We start from the raw sequence: 20,358 nt of genomic DNA, 5'->3' as shown, positions 1-20,358 counted from the left end.
ACTTGAGTATGGAAGCTAGGTTTTGACATTGCTTTGTGGGCACTTAAGTGAGCTTATACAGTATTACTAACTGTATAAAAAGCATTTCAGATAAAGCAAGTGTTTTGGATTTCAAAATCATCAACTAAACAGAGCAACTGTGTTTGCAAAATCCTGTGTAGGGGACAAAAGCTTTCATAATTCAGGTAGTTCATGCAGGTTTTGTGATAGTTTCACCCCTTCCCTAATCTTCATGTATCCATGACAACACAGCTTGTTCACATTTTACAGTGAAAGCGGTTAAAAAGTGAAGGTTTTAATAATATAGGATTAGCAGACTTACAAGTGTTATATAAGATATCATACCAAAGCTATGAACATTAAAAATAATAGATGTAAAGGATTAACTGGGAGTGACAGCTGCTCCTTATAAAACGACACAAATAACTGTAAGAATTGTCATGCTGTCCGTGTTTAAATGCACCATTTAAAATTCAGACTGACCTCTATGAAAAATAAACCAGAAAAAGAACAAGCTTGTAAATGCTAATTTCTAGTTTATTTCACTCTGGGAAGCTCTTAAGCCGGCTTTTGTTTCTCAAGTAGAAGCCTAGTGCAAGTGCTTGAATTTGCAAGCACATTTTTAATGTCTGATTCTTATAATCTCTGCACATCATCCTCCATTAAAGTTATATGTGAAAATGGTGATTATACTATACTTACACTAAATGATGGGTTTGGAAATTAAAGCCAGTTCCAGTGCTGCAAAATTGTGAAGTTAAACCTTTATTCTCTTTGTAGTCTGGTCCTGAAGAAAACTTACAGCTGTGAAGGGAAAACAAGAAGGCCACTTCCTTCTGCTTTTTATTCTCTTGACTCATTTGAAATGAAAATATTTCAAATGAAATAAAGTTTGCCCCTCTAAACTCAAAAGTATTGCCATTGATCCCCACCTCTCAAGACCACATACTGTAATATCATGCTTCAAGGTTGCATGTGGAAAACCTGTGACATCAATATTTCATTAATTTTTTCTGACTTTGAGCTTTTAAGTAAAGGAAATATATAGATATATGGAAATTAGCTTTAAAAATTATTAACAACCTACAAGTATTGTAAGATTATTAATAAATAATGCAGACAGAGCTGATGTGCCATTGAGCAGGTGGCAATGGCAAAATTAAATGATCATTTTGCAACTGTAAATTTCAGTGATATCAGAGAATGCTGATTGACCAGAAACAAAGTCAAGAATAGGGAAAACTAGGTGAGCCTCTTACCTTTTATTTTTTAGGTGGATGGAAGGTATAGTGTGAGGTATTAAAGGTATTAAAACTCCCTTAAATTTCATATTGAACTTTAACACTATACAGACCACAGACCATCCAATTACAAGGTGCTTCCTATTGCACTGAGTCATGTGAGATACATCTATCTGCACATACATCTGTGGCTCTTGGCCTTGGTGCCTCATTCACATTTCCCCATGACGTTCTTAATGTATCCTAAGGAGTGAAATTCATATATGCAGCGTGCATTCACGATACACCCAGACTATGTATCTCCAGTACCTAATCCTACTACTACTCCAGAAAGTGTCCATGCCTGGACATTTCTGCTGAGGGTTCTCAAGGACAGGATGTTTTGGGAGAGATGGCAAAACTTGCTGAAGAAAATAGGGCTCACATTATTAGCCATGGCCTGCCCTGCGGCAAGTCACAGAAAGCAGTGACACCACAGTGGCCTCTGGTGGGTTGTGTGGTCACCTGTTTTCCTTGAAGTCTTGGACAGGCCTGTTGAGCTGGTTTTTCAAAGAGGAATTTGTGTGAGGGCCAGAAAGGGGTGGTGGCTGTTAGGGACATGTTGTACACCCTTGCAGGCTGCATGCAGCCTGGGACCTGCCTGTTTGCAAGTGCTGACTTAGCAGGTGGCACTTACTTGTGTGAGTACATGTGTCTGAAACGTGTTTGTGAACAGCATTGTAGAATATAAAATATAGAGAAGAGTTCAGTATTTGGCTAATATGGAATATCCCTGTTAGTCATCTGGAAAAGCTGGTGAAATTCAGGATTCAAAGTGTGTATGAACATCACAGAGCAGGGAGATATTGGGAAGTTTTGTTTAAATGATAATCAGCTTAGAAAACAGGGTCCTAAATTGAAGACGAGTTTGTAATGCCATTATATTTGGTAATGAAAAAGATGAGACTTCATTTTTCAGGGGACAGCTCTGAGGCTAGAGATTTTCTAATTGTTGCATAGAATGTGGGCTTGATATAATGCTACTTTGTAGTTTGTCATTGTAAAGATGTAGTGGAAAATAGAAGAAATTTGGAAATATTATCAAGATCTGAGGAGGACTGCTGAGGGGAGATAGATTAATCTAAATTATGCAGGTGAGTCCCAGTTAAGGAAATGGGGAAAGTGAAAGAAATGTAAGTGTATGTATTTGAATGATGTAAATGTCAAACAGATTTTTCACTTGTACATGGTGGTATAAACAGACAGGATTGAAAAGTGAAGGCTTTGTGCAGTGTATCCCAAAAGACCTTGCTAAGGAAAACAGTGCAGAAGCACTGATTTCTAGAAGGAATAAAGGAAGTACTGTCTCTGGAGAGAGTTACCAGGCTAGAGAGGAGATTCCACGCAGAAATCTTGTCCTGATTTTGGTTGGGATAGGGCCTTTTTAATTGTAATTTTCATGAATCGTGTCAGTGGAGAGCTCTTAGAATTTTTTGTGTTTGGACAGAAACCATCAGTGCCCTTCTGTAAGGAAGCCTTTTGAATTGGTTACAGTGTATTTCTCATTTGTGAGACTGTTCCTGTTTTTGTCTTACAACTTTTAGTAAGAATATTCCCTTCCTATGTTTGCTTGAGCTGTGTGGGAGAAGGTTGCTGCACTACGACTTTTGCTACATTTGATTTCACTTTTACCCACAGGTGCAGCTGATCATTAGGTTACTATCAAAACTTATTTAGCAGCTTTTTTCTTTCTTTTGATCAGTACCTCAATCAGTTTTGTAGGATTTAATTTGAGGGTTTGTATTGAGGGTTTGGCTGGAGTTGTTTTTGATTTGTTTTGTTGCGTTGTTTTTTTGAATGTTCTGTGAGGAAACCACTATCAGTTATTCCTGCACTGAAGTAGTACACAAGGAATACTCATTTCAGGAGTGCACTCTACTGAATTACTTTTTTAAGGCAGAAAATTACAGACAACTCCACAACAGAGTTTTGATCACGTTTGTTTTGCACTAGTAGTTGAGAAAGATATGTCCTGGAGTCGTGTGAAATAAAGAAATAAATTTATGTTAATATCCAGGTAATGAAACTATGAAAAAGCCTCTCACTAGCAGAGAAAAATTAAAGATAGGTCTTGGATGGTGTGCTGATATCTACTGTCATTCCAATGCCACTGCAGTAAAATCTTTAGTGGGATGTTCTGTAGGCTTATCATAGACAAAGAATGTGCATTGTCAAAAGAAAGAGATGATGTAAGTTTTTTTTTTTTATAGCGCTCTAAATAATTATGAAGATATTTTCTCATTCTTGTTTCTGAATATGTCATATATAAAAATGAAGTTAAAAACTTTAATATTAATTCAGATTAAAGCTCCCAAAAGTGAAAATCAGCTTGGTATTTCATTGAAACTTAGATTTTAATATAAAAGTAAATTTTTGCGTTTTCTAATCCAGTGTAATCTAATTGCAGTTGATGAGTAAAGAGTCTCCAGTCTCTCTTGGAAATGATGCTTACGTTGACCTTGATCGGCAGGTATCTAAGACTAGATATTTCTTTTACTTCAATCATATAGCATGTCAGTGGCCATATTAAGAACTCAGTCTTTTTTTTCCTTGATTCATTAAAGGGTGTTGTGGAAAAGTAAAATAAGAAGTGAAAACCTTAATTTTAGTATTTCAAGTACTTTAACTTTATAAATTGAGTTGATATTTTTTTGAGCTCCTATTGTGTATTTAAAGGATGTAGAGTAGTTGGTTTGAAAAACCAGTCTAGCTGTATGACATAAAAAAGCAAAACTGCAGATTGATACAAATCTTTAGGCATGGAGAAAGAAAGGAAGGTCAAAAAGGTGTACTGTTTGAATAAATGTTTTTATCTGAGTTCCTGGTTCCGAAGTATGTTAAAAAAAAACCCAAAAAACTGCTTCTATGGGAATCCTGTAACTGCTGCAAAATAGAAAAGAAGTTTTTAAATACAATCCTTCCTGGTGGTGATATATTTAAAAATACACAAACCATTTTTTTTTCCCACTAGCTTTTCCTCATGCTAACGCTGTCCTATTTCCTCTTTTTTTTTTTTTTTCCTAATTGAAAAGAAGAGTAGTACAGTGGTTCTCACTATATTTGTCCATTATGCTTTCTCTACAGAAATATGTAAATTATTGCAGATGAAATAAATTAGTCGTATGTAAACAGGTCCATTAAAAATAAACTTGCAAATGCAAGGTATGATGATGTTGTTTGAGAAAGCATTTAAACTTCATCATATATAATAGTACATATATATCTGTATCTATATACACAACATACATGCACCTATTTTATCAGACCAGTTTTCTTGTTGCTATGTTTTCTGTTATCCTAACTGCCTTCATTTGCAAGCCAGTGAGATGCATATCTTTAAGCATTAAGCTTTTGAAAGGAAGCATTGGAATATTCCCCAGTACTTAAAAGGTTCAGTGTCCTTTTTTTGCAAGAGTAGGCTTCTCTGTCACATACTGGTTTTGTTCATGTTGTGCACTAGAAGTAGCTCCCAGAGTAGAGGGATTTTACCCTAATTGTCCATTCCCTGTATCCCACCTTCTAGTCCTTTCTGTATTTCAAACATAGATTGAGAATTGAAATTACACACTCTTTGTGTCTGTAAAGAAAAGTGGTATTGACAGTTCTTTTCAGTATAGAGATCTGGTGAGTTCTTCAGACCTAATTTCTCCTGGAGTTTTTGACTCAATTTATAGAGTAGATGTGATAATTCTAATCTAAGAGCAAATACTACTTTTAGGTACATTTACTTTTTACTGATATGCAAACTTAAAAGTATTCACATCTGCTTCTTTTTTTTCTTTATGTAAGCAGAATTGCTCAGTTTTTCAGAAAATTAATATATTACCTAAACGTAAAAATAGTTTTACAGCCACGTAGTTCAGAATATTTTTAAATCACATAAAATGATGAAAATGTAAACATTTCTTGTTTATGGTAGCTGAAGAAAACTACAGAAGAATTAAATGAAGCCCTTGCAACAAAAGAAGAAATTGCCCAGAGATGCCATGAGTTAGATATGCAGGTAAGTTTGCTATAGAGTCCATATCAATTTTGATGTGGAGAAAAGACGTGGTAACTTCTAGGTGGCTGACAATAAGTACTAGCATATTGAAACATTTTTAGAAGGGGGTTGAAAATGGCACTGTAGTTGTTTTGTTTTTTGCTTGTGCTAGCAGAATGAATGTCATTGTTTTATCTTGTTTCCGTGTTGTCAGTATTATGATTCATACTAGCAAAATTTCTTTTCATTCAGTTAGGAAGGGTTTGAGCTGTGTGGTGAAACTTTTGCCATAGAGAACTAATACAAGTTCTGCTGCTGTAATAGTTCCAGTTAATAGTTAAATCCCAGTCAGAAGTTGCTGTAGACCATGAAAAGTGTACAGATTTAGACTAAGCCTTACTGTAAGTAAATCAGTATTCATCTGGCAGACATGAGAAACGTGAAGGGAGAGCCCTGAAAGGTATTGCTATTGAAGCCCTACTTTGAAATATTAATTCAGGTTTCTTGTAGTTCAGTAACTGTTGGAATTAATAAAGCTGATCTTTGCTTTCCATGGTTAGTATATGAACCCACATGTCAGGTCTTGGAGAACTTTGGGTTCTTTGCACTACCACCTGTTTTCACTGTGTTAGTGGAAACTGAGCCGTCTTTGGGACTGTGTTCTTCTTTCAGTCCTGCTTGCAGATGGCCTATACTGTGGAGAGCTAGTTTTATTTGTAGGGAAAGTATGAAGATTTTATTACAATGAAGTTACCTTCTGCCTTAACAGACTTTTTTTTAAGTGCTTGTGTGACATATGTAGAACTATTATGTTTCCTGAGTTGGAACTATGTCCCTAATGTTGCAGTATGTTGGTTACATCACATAGTAATTGAATAGCTATTAAATGACACAGTGTGTACTTGTGAAATGTGATTAGTAAAGCCTTTGTGTTTGTTTGTGGGCTCTGTTGATACTTCATTAGGATTATGAAAAAATTCTGCTCTTTGTACCTGGGTATGTTAATTATTTCTGTTCATACTTTTACTATAACAGGTTGCAGCCCTCCAAGAGGAGAAGAGCAGCCTGCTTGCTGAGAACCAGATTCTGATGGAACGTTTAAATCAATCTGATTCTATTGAAGATCCCAACAGTCCTGCAGGTCGTAGACACCTGCAGCTGCAGACACAGCTAGAACAGCTCCAAGAGGAAACATTCAGGTAGAAGAACTACATTTGGTTGGGTTGTTTGTTTGTATCTGGCAATAGTGGTGACTCAGATACTTCTGTTTCTGCTGCAAATATGAATTAGGATAATGGATGGTGCATAACCACAGTTGTACAGTTTTTAAAGTGATATATACATTATAGTTTTGCTCTTTACAAGATTCAGCATTAAAAAAAGTACAGTTTCTTAATGCTGAAGTGCTTTTTACATCACTCTCCTGTGAGTTACTTTGAATTGCTTGTGTGCTGTTATTTCACCCATGTCTTGCAAAGTCAGGGAGAATTAAAAGTAGCATTCTTTTCTATATCCAAATTATTCTAACTGTATTTTGAAGGTCTACTAATTCCTAGATGAAAGTTTACTACAGGCTGTACTGCTGGTGGCATTATATACATAGCAAAATACATCCCTCTCTAAATTTGTAAACAAATTTCAGAGATGATGAAAGATAGGGATTATCCATGTATGAGTTGTGCACTTTCTTTACATTTCCCCAGTGTGTGAAAATACGGTTCCTCTTTGAACATCCTTCCTGGTCCACTTGATTGTTGCTTTCAGGCTGTGTAAGCCTAATTCTACTGAAGAAAGCTGGTTCACTTCACTGTAACCTTTTCATTCTCTTTGTCATACTTTCCTTCTCCTTTTTTGAGTGAAATTTCTTTCTTTACACTGCCAGCTTTTTTTTGCTGTATTCTTCTCATTGCCTTTTTCCAATTCTTACAATATATATGCCATGTTACTTTTCTTTTTTTTGTCTGTTTTGCCGTTTTCCAATTCCTCTTGCTAAGCCTCCTTTCTTGCTTATTCTGACATATCTCCCTGTTCCTTGAAAAACATTCAGTGCTTCTCTTTCACGACTAGTCCCTGGTTTTCCTCTTTTTTAGATGTCTACGTGTAAAGGAATAAAATAATTACAGTGTCCCCTCTCCATGCTCTGCAGTGATTCCTACCTGAGTCTGGTATCAATTACTGTATGGACAGATTTTATCCCTCTGTTCAATATCTGTACTGCTTGTTACTGTAATTCCAGGTTTAGAAAGTCTTTTGAAGTCGTTTTCATATGTAAGACTGACTCATTCCTGGTCTCCTTTACCTCTTTCCCCTGTCTTCTAATGCCAATTTGTATGTGTTGCTTCCAGCTCTACCTGATTAAGCAGGACGTATGTACAGCTTAGCTGGTGCCTAGTGCAGTACATCATTTTACCTCCTAGTGCATCCTTGTGCTTTGACTATTCTGGTCTGTCATGATCCAAATCTTGATTGCTTCTGTTTTGGATGACTTAAAGATTTTCTTTTGCCACCATTCTTGTGTATTGTTTTTGGATTCTTTGACTTTTTCTTTCCCTCATGCCCTTATTTATCTCCTATCCTGGATTTTCTTTTTTTTTTTTTAATTTCAGAGCAAAATCACAGTAGGACTTTATGTTCTGGTTTGTGTGGAAGCCTCTCACTGGTCTCAGCCCAGATGTTGAGACCGGTGGTTTCACGTGATTTGGTGTCCTGGGGGGGAAAGACAGACTCTAGCCCAGTTGTCTGAAACTGAAAGCTGTAGTAATACCAAAACAGCAAACACTAAACTGCACAGGGTATATGGAGTGAACTAGGGGGAATTCAGAAAGGATTAATGCATGCACTATCCCTGGGTCTAGGGTCTGACAGGGGCATGTGTAAACTTGGATTAGGGGAGGAGTTTAAGGGGAAGGATCCAGTAGGGTAGGGCAATTAGGAATATTAAAATTTCTGCTGCAAAACATAGCCTACCATAATTCATAGAGAGCAAAGGACTTTCCAGCTAGATTAGCATAACAGAAACAGGAGGAATTGTAGGGGCAAAACTTACTCACTCTCACATAGAGGGATTTTTCCATGGCCTTAGGCTGTCCTCTAGCATCTCTTTATTACATTCAACCCCAATTTTGTGTCCTCTTCCATTCATTCAAAATACTTTGAAAAAGTTTCTATTACTTAGTCCCTTTGTTCACTGCCAGAGCTTTACCTATGCATAGTGTATGCAAGCAGTTTAGCAACTTTGGTCAGAGTTCTTTACTTGCTAACTAGATAGTCTAGTTCTCCAGATGTACTGAGCATGCATTGCTTCTTTAGGAGTAGATATTAAAGCCACTTCAATGAGAGATCTATGGCATTTATGGTCTATGGCCACAAAAACCCCCTGCAGTGCCACAGGCTGGGGACAGAGTGGCCTGACAGTGCCCAGGCAGGAAGGGACCTGGGGGTACAGGTGACAGCCAGCTGAACATGAGCCAGCAGTGTGCCCTGGTGGCCAAGAAGACCACTGGCATCCTGGCCTGGATCAAGAGTGGTGTGGCCAGCAGGAGCAGGGAGATCATTCTCCCCCTGTGCTGGGCACTGATGAGGCCACACCGGGAGTGCTGTGTCCAGTTCTGGGCCCCTCAGTTTGGGAAGGATGTTGAGAGGCTTGAGCATGTCCAGAGGAGGCAACAAGGCTGGTGAGGGGCTTGGAACACAAGCCCTGTGAGGAACGGCTGAGGGAGCTGGGGGTGTTTAGCCTGGAGAGAAGGAGACTCAGAGGTGACCTTATCACTCTGCACAATTTCTTGGAAGATGTTTGTAGGCAGGAGGGGGGTCAGTCTCTTTCTCCAGGCGACAACTGACACAGGAGGAGAGGACACAGTCTCAAGCTGTGCCAGGGGAAATATAGGCTAAATATTAGGAAAAGTTTTTTATGGCAAGAGTTATAAAATACTGGAATTGTGTAACTGGGGAGGTGGTGGAGTCACCACTCCTGGATGTATTTAAAAACAGACTGGATGTGGCACTCAGTGCCATGGTTTAGTTGAGGTGTTAGGGCACAGGTTGGACTCGATGATCTTTAAGGTCTCTTCCAACCTTGTGATTCTGTGATTTCTAACATCTAACAATCAGGCCAATATTGTTGGAGGTAGATGAGTTGGACAGCTGAACAGAATCTTAGAATAAAGATGTTATGTTCAAACTCTGGATGTCCAAAGATGAAAAAAGATGAAAATTTCTCAAGCTTCCCTTGTGAAAAACTACTGCTGTAGAAGGAAACCTTAGGTTTTGTCTTTATGAGAACATACGTTTCCTTGTGAATTTTCAAATAGAGAGACTGATACTAAATTGAGAGCATTGATAAAGTCAATCTGCTGTCACATTTTGAATAGGCACATTGGGTTGTTGTTTTCCTTCACTGCAGCAGGAGGCCATTTCATGGGTTCTTAGAAAGATGATGATGAGGAAAGGTAACTGTTGCTCAGGGTAAGAAATTATTTCCTGGGGTTTTTTTCATTCCTACAGATTAGAAGCTGCCAAAGATGACTATCGAATACGCTGTGAAGAACTAGAAAAGGAAATTGCGGAATTGAGACAACAAACAGAAGAGCTTACTACACTGGCAGAGGAGGCTCAGTCTTTGAAAGATGAGATAGATGTACTCCGGTAAATTTCGTTCCATTAACTCTTTTTTAATCTATATAATTTGTGTACTTAATCAACATTATCTTTCGTTTAAATAATTTAATATTAAACACTTCCAATGCTAAGATTCTTTGGGTCCTCCAGTTTAGGTACACAGACTGACACACAATTCTGCTTTAGTAAAATAGCTGTTTATTTTGTATCTAATCAATAACTATTAATAATCTTAGTAGTTCTGTGCCAATTTAATTTATGGTTATAACAGGGCACTCACTGCTCTCTTTGAGTATGCAGTATTCATCTTCATTGTGTCTCAGGCATCTGTTCTCGTCAGAAAACTAGGCTGTTTCCTTTCCTGGGTTTGCATTGCTTGGACTTTGGGTGGTGCTTTTCGTTTATCATGTAATATTAATATGAAAAATATCTGTTCCAGCTCTCATTCCCATTGGAATTTAGCAACAAAAGTTGTCATGATTTGATGGTACTAGGGGTTTATAGGGTGGGAAAGCCCTTTTCACTATGGAGCATATTCCTTCAGTATTGGCATCTGTTGCCATGGGTTATTCAAGAGTAATTACCCATTCTCTCCAGCAAGGCTTATCACCAGCAGCCTTCTACCAAAGCTATCTGTCTGTATCCCTTTTGTCATTACTACAAGGAACGAACCCATCAGGCTGCATAAACTGTGTGGATGGTGGCATGGGTTCAAAAAGCAATTCCTCGTTCCAAGAGAGAGGCCCTGCACCTCACTGAGGATTAAACAGAGCTGGCCTGCCTCCATGTCCTATAAACTGACCCATTAATTCAGTGGGAGATTTCCTGGATTTCACACAAAGTTTGGTCTGTAAATTGGTTCATTCTGAAATGAAACTGGGAACAGTAATAGCAGAGGTTGTTGGGGGAAGTGAAGTCTACTGTAATCTTGGCAGTGCAGCAGGTGGATTGCTGAAACTTTCAAAAGCTGAAGCCTGGTGTTTTTTAATGTTTTTGTTTGTTTTTTTTAAGAAGGAATCAAGTTTCAAAATTGTTATGGTGCTTTTGTGCCACCAAGTACAATTTTCCAGAGGGATCTTTATGACTTTATTCCTAGTTATAAGTAAAACGAATTGGATGGCAGAAACTTTTCTTCTTTACCCTTGAAAAATTTAGGACAGAAGACAATTTAGGATTGAAAGGAAATTGGTGGGAGTGAGGTTATTTTTAGCTACTATTTTAGAATTGGAAACAGAGAAGAAAGTTCTGTTAGGAAGAAGGATAGGGTCTAAAAGAACCTTCCAGCAACTCTTGTACTTTATGATTAGTTGTGGGAAGAAAACAGACAATTTACTAGGAGGATATGATTGCCTTATTGTTCTCCACATGGTGCCTCAGAATGTCTACTGCGTTAAGAACAAATAGTGAAGAAGCATTTAAAATTCTGTTAGTTTTGTTAGTTTTCAGAGTTCAAATTTGATACAAATCTGTCTCTTCAGGCATTCTTCTGATAAAGTAGCCAAGTTAGAAAGCCAGGTAGAGTCATACAAAAAGAAATTGGAGGACCTGGGTGATTTGCGGCGTCAAGTGAAGCTTTTAGAAGAGAAGAATACAATGTACATGCAAAATACCGTGAGCCTGGAGGAAGAGCTAAGGAAGGCCAATGCAGCACGCAGTCAGCTGGAAACATACAAGAGACAGGTGAGAACAGGCATCATTAGTGCAATACTACTCTATATTGTTCAGCACTTTGTCTTCATAACATGGCTAATACCTCAAAAAAAACCAAACAAACTAGGAAGAGAACAACTCCTTTTTAGAAGGCTTCCATATTTTGTACATGCTTGCAACCTTTCTTCTCCTTTCCTGCAATTTTTGTCATTACTACAAGTTTGTTACTATGTCAAAAACCAGTATTTCTTGCATTTAAAAACTCAACAGATGTTAAGTTTTGTTTTCTTTTCTAAAATGATTCCAAATTCATATTCAGTAGCAGGGCTTGAATTAGAGGTTTTCCTTTCACAAAAAGTATCTACTTTTCACTTAAAATTTTCCAGCAGTGAGGAACACACCACAGCTGAGGTAAGTTGTTCCTGTGGTTAAATAAGCAATTTTTTAAAGGTTTTAATTTGTCTGATACATCTGAATTTTTCCACTTAAAAAGAGAGAAGCTCACATATCATCCTTGTTGTTTTTATGCACCATGGGGAATATGAAATATGTCACCAGCACATTCTGTGGAGTGATAGGCATCTGTTTATCCTCCTGCTTATCCAAGTGCCATGCAATGCTCTTTCTATAAAGGTGGAAGATGTGCTTAATCTTCTTTCTGCTTCTATACTCCAGGGACATGATATCATTCTGGTATTCTTGTTACAGGGTTAGACAGCGTGGTTGATTAAAGCAGTAGTGCCTGCTCTGTATTTCTGCCTGATCGAATGATCACAGCAACAGGGGTCCCTGTATGTCAGTTTACTGTAGAATAAAGTATAGAAACAAGCACTAACAATGTTGAAAGCCCAGGAGCAGTGTGTCTGCCTAAGACTTGATAGACTTTTCCCCTGTGCTTAGCCATCTCAGTGTTTAAAACAACTAGTTTCAGCCTGGTTGGGCTAATTTTAAATACAGCCCAAATGATATTACCAGAAAAATAATCTTGGACAAGAAAAATGTCCAAGAGGGCAAAGAGAAAAGTAAATGTAGAAAGGAATGGTCTTCCACACATGAGTAGTAAGTATCAAGTTCACAGGCAACCCAATCTTTTGCTCCATGAAACAGCTGAGGATGTGATACTGTTACGTAACCTCAACATCTGCATTTGATTCCTCTTATTTCACCAACCAAAAGGATTTTGGAAGGGCCAGTCCCATCATTTCTGCTGCTAAAGTACTCCTTTTCTTCATTATTCCCTGTATTTTATGGGTAGGATTTCCTGTATAAGGAGCTGTTGTTTGGTGCAAAACTGTTTACTGGCTGGGACTGGGATAAACCTCAGGTGTCCTGTGGCAGATGTGTTTTCTTCACCTGAAACAGTAGAGTCTCAAAATGAACACTCCGTGGTTGTCTTCAGTGTCTGTAAGACTGGGCTCCTGTTGAGACCTGTCTGTGACTCATAAGCCACAATTTTTTTTTCTGGGAATCCTAAATTGTGCTTTCAGAATTAAGCCAGATAGAAGGTTCATGATGCTATGTCACTGCTGAGTACTAGTGTGCTCCTGTAATGGAATATGTCTTGTCTGGTGTTTCAAGGATCCAACCCCACTCATGAGGATGCCATTAGAGAGTTAATTCTTTGGCTTAGAATCATTGTGCTATGCAGATCAAAGTGGTTGAATCAAATTCCTGTAGTGATCTGCAAGGAAACTATGTCTCCATTGCACAGAGCAGTTTCTGTGAGGTGAGATTGAGTGGCGGTGTTTTGTTTTCACTCTTCTGAGAGCAAGCACAAACCTTTTCTAAGAAACTTTATTTCAGCATTAAGAATTGAAATGTGAAGACTGCAGGATAATATATGTAATTTTAATTCAGCCCCTTTGTGCATGTGCATTCTGATACATAGTTAACAGTATGTTTTGCTTTTCTTTGTGGCAAGATTCCTGCTTTACTCATTCCACACACAGATAATGCTTATTAAATGTGATGGCAGTTCATTTTTTTTTTTTAGTCCTCTGCATTACCATGAAACTGTATGTTTTTCTATACACTCACAAGTCCTAATTCAACACAAATTTATTTCCTGCAGTGTTTTTCTACATACTATTACCTTAGCATGATTGATTACAAGCAGAAATGCATTTGTTTTCATTTGAGGTGAAAATACTCATATTTTGCAAGTGGTGGCACTGTCACTGGTGAAGGCTTGCAGTTTTTTTGTTATACCTTCAGTTATTCTGATAGCCCCAGTAATAGATGTCACATTTGAAAAATGAAATATTTTCATATCTAGCTTGTTCATTTATTTAATCTCAGAAAATGCAGGCCTGTGCTGGTCTTGTAGTTTTTAATTTAAGAACAGCAGCAAAGTCCTTCTCTAGGACTTAAGACCTTGCATATTTTAGGCCTTGTAGTTATTTTGATATAGTTGTACACATTGAAAATAAAAGGCCATCAGAACCACTGGGGAAGCTTGATGTATATATGGGCACTGCTTAATCACTTCCTTTGCAATCTAAAGGCCATGAAAAAGACTTCTTATAAATTGCTTCAGAAGAAACTGTAGGTCTTTAATGGAGTCTTCATTCAGCTTTTGTATTTGCAGGTCAGTCTTTATTTAGCTTATTTGCTTCCATGCTCTATGCATTATGAGCTTTACTAGTGTTCTGGGAATTAATCTTTGCTAGTAAAGGCTGAAAGTTTTGAAAAGGGAAGACTTCACTGATTTACCTTCTGTTGTGCACAGCTTTCATATTTCTGCTCACTTAATTTTAGGAGCTCTCTACTGATCTGTAGTTGAAAGCATACGTGAGGCAGTGTTTTTTGCTGAAATAAAGAAAACCATTTGGATCCTGTGGCTGAGTCTTAGTGTATTAAAATTTATTAGGACATCTCAGTTTAGGGAACGTTACCTGGCTGCATAAATCAGTAGATGAATTTTGAGTGAGGTTCACGAAATAAAGTTAGCAAAAGGTATAGATAATTTCTTTTCATCAGAGTCTTTTCTTTTTACTAGGCTTTTCAGAATGCAGAAAGATTTTTCTGCTGTTCTGAAGCTTTTTGATCCCTAGAACTACACAGCTTTTTTTCTGTAAACCTTGCTTGAGCTTAAATTCTTGTTTTCAGATGTACTGAAAATACTTCCCATCTTTTCTATCTTTTGCTTGCATTAAGACCTAATATTTGAATGCTTTTTATTTTGCTGAAACACAGAACAACGGATGAAAGAAGTTTTAGTATGTCCTATAAGTAACAATTTCACTTGTTTTACGACATGACTTGTGGTGCATTGTAATTGGCTACTTTGTCTTGTGTATTTTGTTTAACATTTGCAGACACATTATTGATTCTTGTTCTCACAGGCAGTTGAACTACAAAACAGGTTATCTGAAGAATCCAAGAAAGCTGATAAATTAGATTATGAATGCAAACGACTGAAAGAAAAAGTAGACAGCCTCCAAAAAGAAAAAGATGTAAGTGCCAAGGTGTTACTTTTTGTTAGTAACTATAGCAACTTTGTATCTTTATAACACAGAGATATGGTAATTATAGTTAGCCATCTTTTTTAAATTAGGAAGTCTTTTTTCCTCTAAAGCTTTTCTGATGTTTGTGTACAAGATACTTTTAAACCTAAGAATTGTACAGCAAGGACTCAACTGACTGTCCAAAAACTTATGCAACTTATTTTTAAGAGGAAAAGCCTTCATATTTGGCATTTGAAGTTGTTTCCTGACCGTTTACCATGAGAAAGTTAATAAATACCCAGGGTAATTATTATGTATTCTGGAAAGCTGTTTACCAAGAGTGTTTTTGCCGTACCATCCTAGAACTAAATTCCCATTGCTTTTTTTCCTAAGGCATTCTTTGAGGTACCGTCAGCATGCTTCTCTTTGTGGAGTCACCACTAGTGTAGCAAGAGACTTAGTAGTTGTGTAGAGGGAAATGTCCTTTGTGACAATCTCACCTTTTATGACAGCTCCTTGTTGTACTGCCAGTGTGGAACACACAGGGTAGATAGCAGTCTATGCCCTTCCTCTTGTGCCATTTTCTGCTATTGATTCTGCAATTAGTTGCTCTGTATTCTCTTGCTGAGATTGATCCTTCAGACTTCTCTTACACACTGTCATTTCTCAACAGTTAATTTCAGCTTGTTTCTTTGGAATGTATATGCAGGTGCCTCAAACTAACTGAAATCAAGGTCAGCAGTTGATGCTAGCAGTTTCTTAGGCATATTTTAATTATAAATCCATTGATCCAACTGCCAGAAGCTCTGTCGATTTTTTCTCAATAGTCGTATTTCAGGTCTATGTTATTGCCAAGATTTCTAAGCCCAGCACTTAAATATCATTTGAACTGAAAATTTTCAGTTACTTTATGTTTATAGGGCATTGATTTCCATTTTTTATTAAATTTTCAAGCTCTGGTGGACACTTGACCTTCACATCACTTCCATCTGCCCTTCAAATCAGGCTGGAATGCTCATAACTGTATTGGTATTGTGCTTTGGCTTACTTTCCTGCTTTTTATTTTTAATTTTTTTTTTTCCAATTCTTTTATGTTGAACAATAGTAAAGTTGTTTCTGTGGCTTATCCATTGCTCAGTGGACCATTCCATCTTGCACAAAGGATCTGAATTGCAGGCCATTGTTACATAGTTTTCTGTTTTATCCCCCCAGGAAAATAGCATTTTTTTGAGCTGGATGTTGTTTTTAAATACATTCTTTTGAAGGGATATGCACTTGTGAGAAGTAAATTACAGCTAGAAGTCCGTCATCATGCGGGTTTGGTGATTCACTGTCTGTATTACCTACTCTTTCTGTTCTCTGTTTTCAATATGTATCAGTAAAGTAGCCCACCACAAGTCACAAACTATCGTGGTTTATGACAAGATACAAGTGGTATCTTGTCAACTATCTTTTGGAAATAGTTGCTGAAATTGATTTTATCGTTTTCCTTATGATCTGGCAAAGCATGGTAGTGTGTGATATCTTCATCACAGTAGCTTGGAATTTTACCTCTGTGGTGTGTTACTAAATAATTATTGAGCTGTGTGTACCAGTGAAGCCCTAGAGCTTTTTCTGGGCACTAAAATATTCTGTCATTTGGCAGTCAGCTGTTAGTAAAATGAAATGCTGTCAGCCAACACAACTCCATACCTACACAAAGGCAAGGTGTGTCCTGGACCATTTAGTAATACTGAACCTGTCTGATTTTGGAGCAAACTACAACTTGCGTCATTGCACAGTAGCCAGTTTCTCTCCTTTTTTTTGACTCTTGGCAGCCTTCTGGACAAAAACTTGGTGCTGTCTGTATTTTTTTTTGCCAGGAAGGTACTTGTGCCAAATGGAAAGAGTATTTGCCTGATGCTATGAATAGCACATCTGTCTGAATCCCAAGGCAGTCCAGTCCTGTTCTTCAGTTCTCTTTGGACCGAGTCCTAAGCAACTAGTTTTCTTTCATAGCCAAGGTGCTGTGAATGACAAGGCCAGCTGACATACAGGAGAAATGCAATATGGAAATGCTGCTCATACTTTTTACTAGTGAAAGACAAAGTGAAGTAAAAGCCGTTTGTTTGTCACATTGACTGTGTACTTAATTGCTTGTTATTTCGCTCCTGGCTGAATCTTGGATTCATGGTGAGGGAAAAATCTGTGGTCTCTCAACTGACTTCCATTTCCCTTGGAATCAACCCTAATGAAAGGAGAAGGAAAACAGCTGAGTGGCCCCAGTGGATACTGTTTACTACCTGATTCCACAACTTTGTGTCACTAATATCTTGATTTTGTAAGCTTATACCTTTGCTGGTTTTAGTCCAATAAGATCAGCAGCCCCTCTCCCCAAAAACACCCAAATCAAGCTGTTCCTGTGGAATATATAATACTTACATTTATTCTGTTATGAAATAAACTGAGATACCTTAATTTGAAATTAATTTCTGGAGTTGCATTAAATTATTTTTAAATTTTTGAAGGCTGTTAGAGATGGATTTGTACTGCCAAGACTGATACTCATTAATTTTCCAATTATACAGAGATTAAGAACAGAAAGGGATTCTTTGAAAGAAACTATTGAAGAACTTAGATGTGTACAAGCTCAGGAGGGCCAACTCACTACTACAGGTAAAGGACAAATATGGAGATTAAATGCCTCTTTCCTAAAGTGTACAGGAGTTTTCTGTAGAGTACCGAATGTGCTTTTGTTTAGCACAGAATAAATTTAAGCTCTTAAAAAATCAGCAGTGAAAAACTTCAACTATTCATAGCTTCATAAGCAAGCAAAAGCTTTGAATGTTATTTCAATCAATCAGAAATGTTAGTCTTTTCTCCAGTGGGATATTTTTATAAGGTATAACTGAATTCTATGTAGTTACATCATTTTCTTTAGAGGGATACTTTCTCATGATGTTTCCTGTGTTATAGTTCATTTGTATGTGTAATCTTGTAAACCTTTGTAGTTCTTAGATAAGATGAGCAGAAAATAAACCGCAATGTTATTTCTTCAGAATGGGTAAAATAAGACTTAATGGTTCACCAAATGAGATGGTACTTTTCTGTCAGTCTTACTGTAGCCTGACTTCATGTCATTTTACATTGTCTAGCAGTAGTCTAACACTTATGCTGTAGCCTGACTTTGTGTCATTTTACATTGTCTAGCACTAGTCTAAAACTTCTAGAACAATGTCTACTTCTTGTCATATCAGAAAGTAAGTGGTGTGCTTTTCCTTTCTCAGGACTGATGCCTTTGGGAAGACAAGAGCCTTCAGACAGTTTAGCAGCAGAAATCATTACTCCTGAAATAAAGTAAGCTAATGCGTGCTTTGTTTTACTAACCCATACAATCATCAATGGCAAGTTGAACATTAGTCAGCAGTGCCCTGGAATCCAGGAGCCAGCTGTGTCCTTGAGAGCATCAGGCACAGCATTGCCAGGCAAGGGAGGAGATTTTCCCGCTCTGCTCAGCTCTGGAGCCGAGTCCTGTGTGCAGTTTTGGGTGCCACAATATGAGAAGGATATAAAGCTCTTAGCATCCAGAGGAGGGGCACAAAGGATGGTGAAGGGCCTTGAGGGAAAACTGTATTATGAACAGCTGAGGTCACTTGATCTGTTCAGCCTGGAGAGGAGGAGACTGAGCAGAGATCTTATGGTGGTCTCCACCTTCCTCACGAGAGGAAGAGGAGGGACAGACACTCATCTGTTCTCTGTTGTGACCAGTGACAGGACCCAAGGGAATGGTCTGAATTTGTGTCAGGGAAGGTTTAGGTTGGATATTAGAAAAACGTTCTTATTGTTGCTTTGTTTTGGTTGTTTGGAGCTTAATGATGGTTCCAAAAGAACTGAGTATTTATGAGGAAGAATTGAGGGGAAGGCCGCAAGGCAGATACTCTGGTGGGTGTTTTATAGACCACTTATCGAGGATGCAGATCTTGAGATTGCTGGCCCTTCTTCTTCTGGAGGACTTCAGCTTACCAGATGGCTGCTGCAAATGCAGCACAGCAGAAAGGGATCAGTCTAGGAAGTTCTTGAACTGTGTGGAAGATAACTTCCTAACACAGCTGATGAGCGAGCCAGCTAAGGAAGATGTGGACTCACTGTTTGTGAACAGGAAAGGACTGGTGGATGATGTGGTGATCAGAGGCCATCTTGGGCACAACAACCACTGAATGAGAGAGTTTTTGATTCACAGAGAATTAAGAAGAGAGGCCAGCATAACCTCCACTTTGGACTTTTATAGGGCAAACTTTAGGCCCATTGGGCCCCTCTTAGTTGACAGAGTTGCTTGGAAGTCAGTTCTGAAGCGCAGAGGAGTCTGGGAGGGCAAGAAGCAGCTGTTAAGCTGCAGGAGCAGGCTGTTTCCATGTGTGAAACAGTGAGCCATCAGGAAGACTGCCTTGGTTGCACAGAGAGCTTGGGCCAAGAACTAGGAGTCAAAAAGTTTGTATCATATTTGGAAGAAGGGCCAAAGCCACTCAGGAGGACTACAGAGATGTTGTGCCATTATGCAGGGAGAAAAGTAGATGGGCCAAAGCCTAACTAGATCATATTCTGTCTACTGCCAGTAAAAGACAATAAAAAATTATTTCTAGAAGTACATTCACAATTAAATGAGCGTTAAGGAGAATCTCAATCCCTTACTGATTGCAAGGAGAACCATACCAGTAAAGGGCATGGAAAAGGCTGATCTACTTAAAGCCTTCTTTGCTAGTAAGACCGCTGATCTGGAAGGCAGATGTAAGAAGCTGAGTGAAGCCTCCAGGATACAGGGGGAAACAGTTCATGACCTTCTATGCTACTTAGACACCAGCAAGTCCATGGTGGGTGGGATCCACTGAAGGGTACTGAGGGAGTGGCTGCAGATAGGTGTTGCAAAATTCACTCTGAAACAATTTTTGATTGTGAACTAGAGCTGCTTGGCTTGGTACTGTAGCAAGTAGATGCAAGAAAGAACCAAGAGGCAGGCCAAGTCAGCGGAGGGTGACTCTGCCCGAGTGCTTCAACTCTTCAAGAGCCCACGGCATCCCCCAATCCCTGCCCCACCATTCTATTTTCCAGCTGTGGGAAGAGGGTAACAATTTTAGGCACAGCTAGATGACTCAATCTTCTCGAGTGTGGCCTGGCTAGCACAGTGAACTCGAGTGAGTTCGAAACTCGAGTTTCTCTTCACTCGAGTTTCGAGCCAGCATATGTTCGTGGGGTTCACTGATTTTATTCAAGAATCCAAATCTATAGAGCAAGTAAAGAAGTCAGGGGGGACTCTCTCTCTCTGGTTTGCATTCCACAGTTTATATCTGTGAAGGGGAATCCAAAGGATGAGAGAACCCTGGGCTTGGGGTCTGGGGGTCTCTTTTGA

The 20,358-nt window shown here is 38.4% G+C and overlaps 1 protein-coding gene across 7 annotated transcripts in view; it reads left to right on the top strand.

The window, feature by feature from the left end:
• HOOK3 (hook microtubule tethering protein 3) overlaps positions 1 to 20,358 on the top strand; it is a 93,180-nt gene that overhangs the window by 38,984 nt on the left and 33,838 nt on the right. For 5 of the 7 annotated variants that reach the window (XM_015652580.3, XM_015652582.3, XM_015652581.3 and 2 more), the window contains 8 exons: positions 3,688 to 3,750; positions 5,200 to 5,283; positions 6,298 to 6,461; positions 9,766 to 9,906; positions 11,358 to 11,559; positions 14,874 to 14,984; positions 17,543 to 17,630; positions 18,242 to 18,311. In XM_015652580.3, coding sequence (XP_015508066.1) covers positions 3,688 to 3,750; positions 5,200 to 5,283; positions 6,298 to 6,461; positions 9,766 to 9,906; positions 11,358 to 11,559; positions 14,874 to 14,984; positions 17,543 to 17,630; positions 18,242 to 18,311 — 923 coding nt within the window. The remainder of the gene's footprint in view (positions 1 to 3,687; positions 3,751 to 5,199; positions 5,284 to 6,297; positions 6,462 to 9,765; positions 9,907 to 11,357; positions 11,560 to 14,873; positions 14,985 to 17,542; positions 17,631 to 18,241; positions 18,312 to 20,358) is intronic. The other 2 variants (XM_015652583.3, XM_033520251.1) reach the window with 2 other exon arrangements.

This window comes from Parus major, chromosome Z (genome assembly GCF_001522545.3).
Source record: "Parus major isolate Abel chromosome Z, Parus_major1.1, whole genome shotgun sequence".
NCBI lineage: Eukaryota > Metazoa > Chordata > Aves > Passeriformes > Paridae > Parus > Parus major.
The sequence above is the reverse complement of the archived record's forward strand: the minus strand, read 5'-3'. Positions and strand labels throughout refer to the sequence as shown.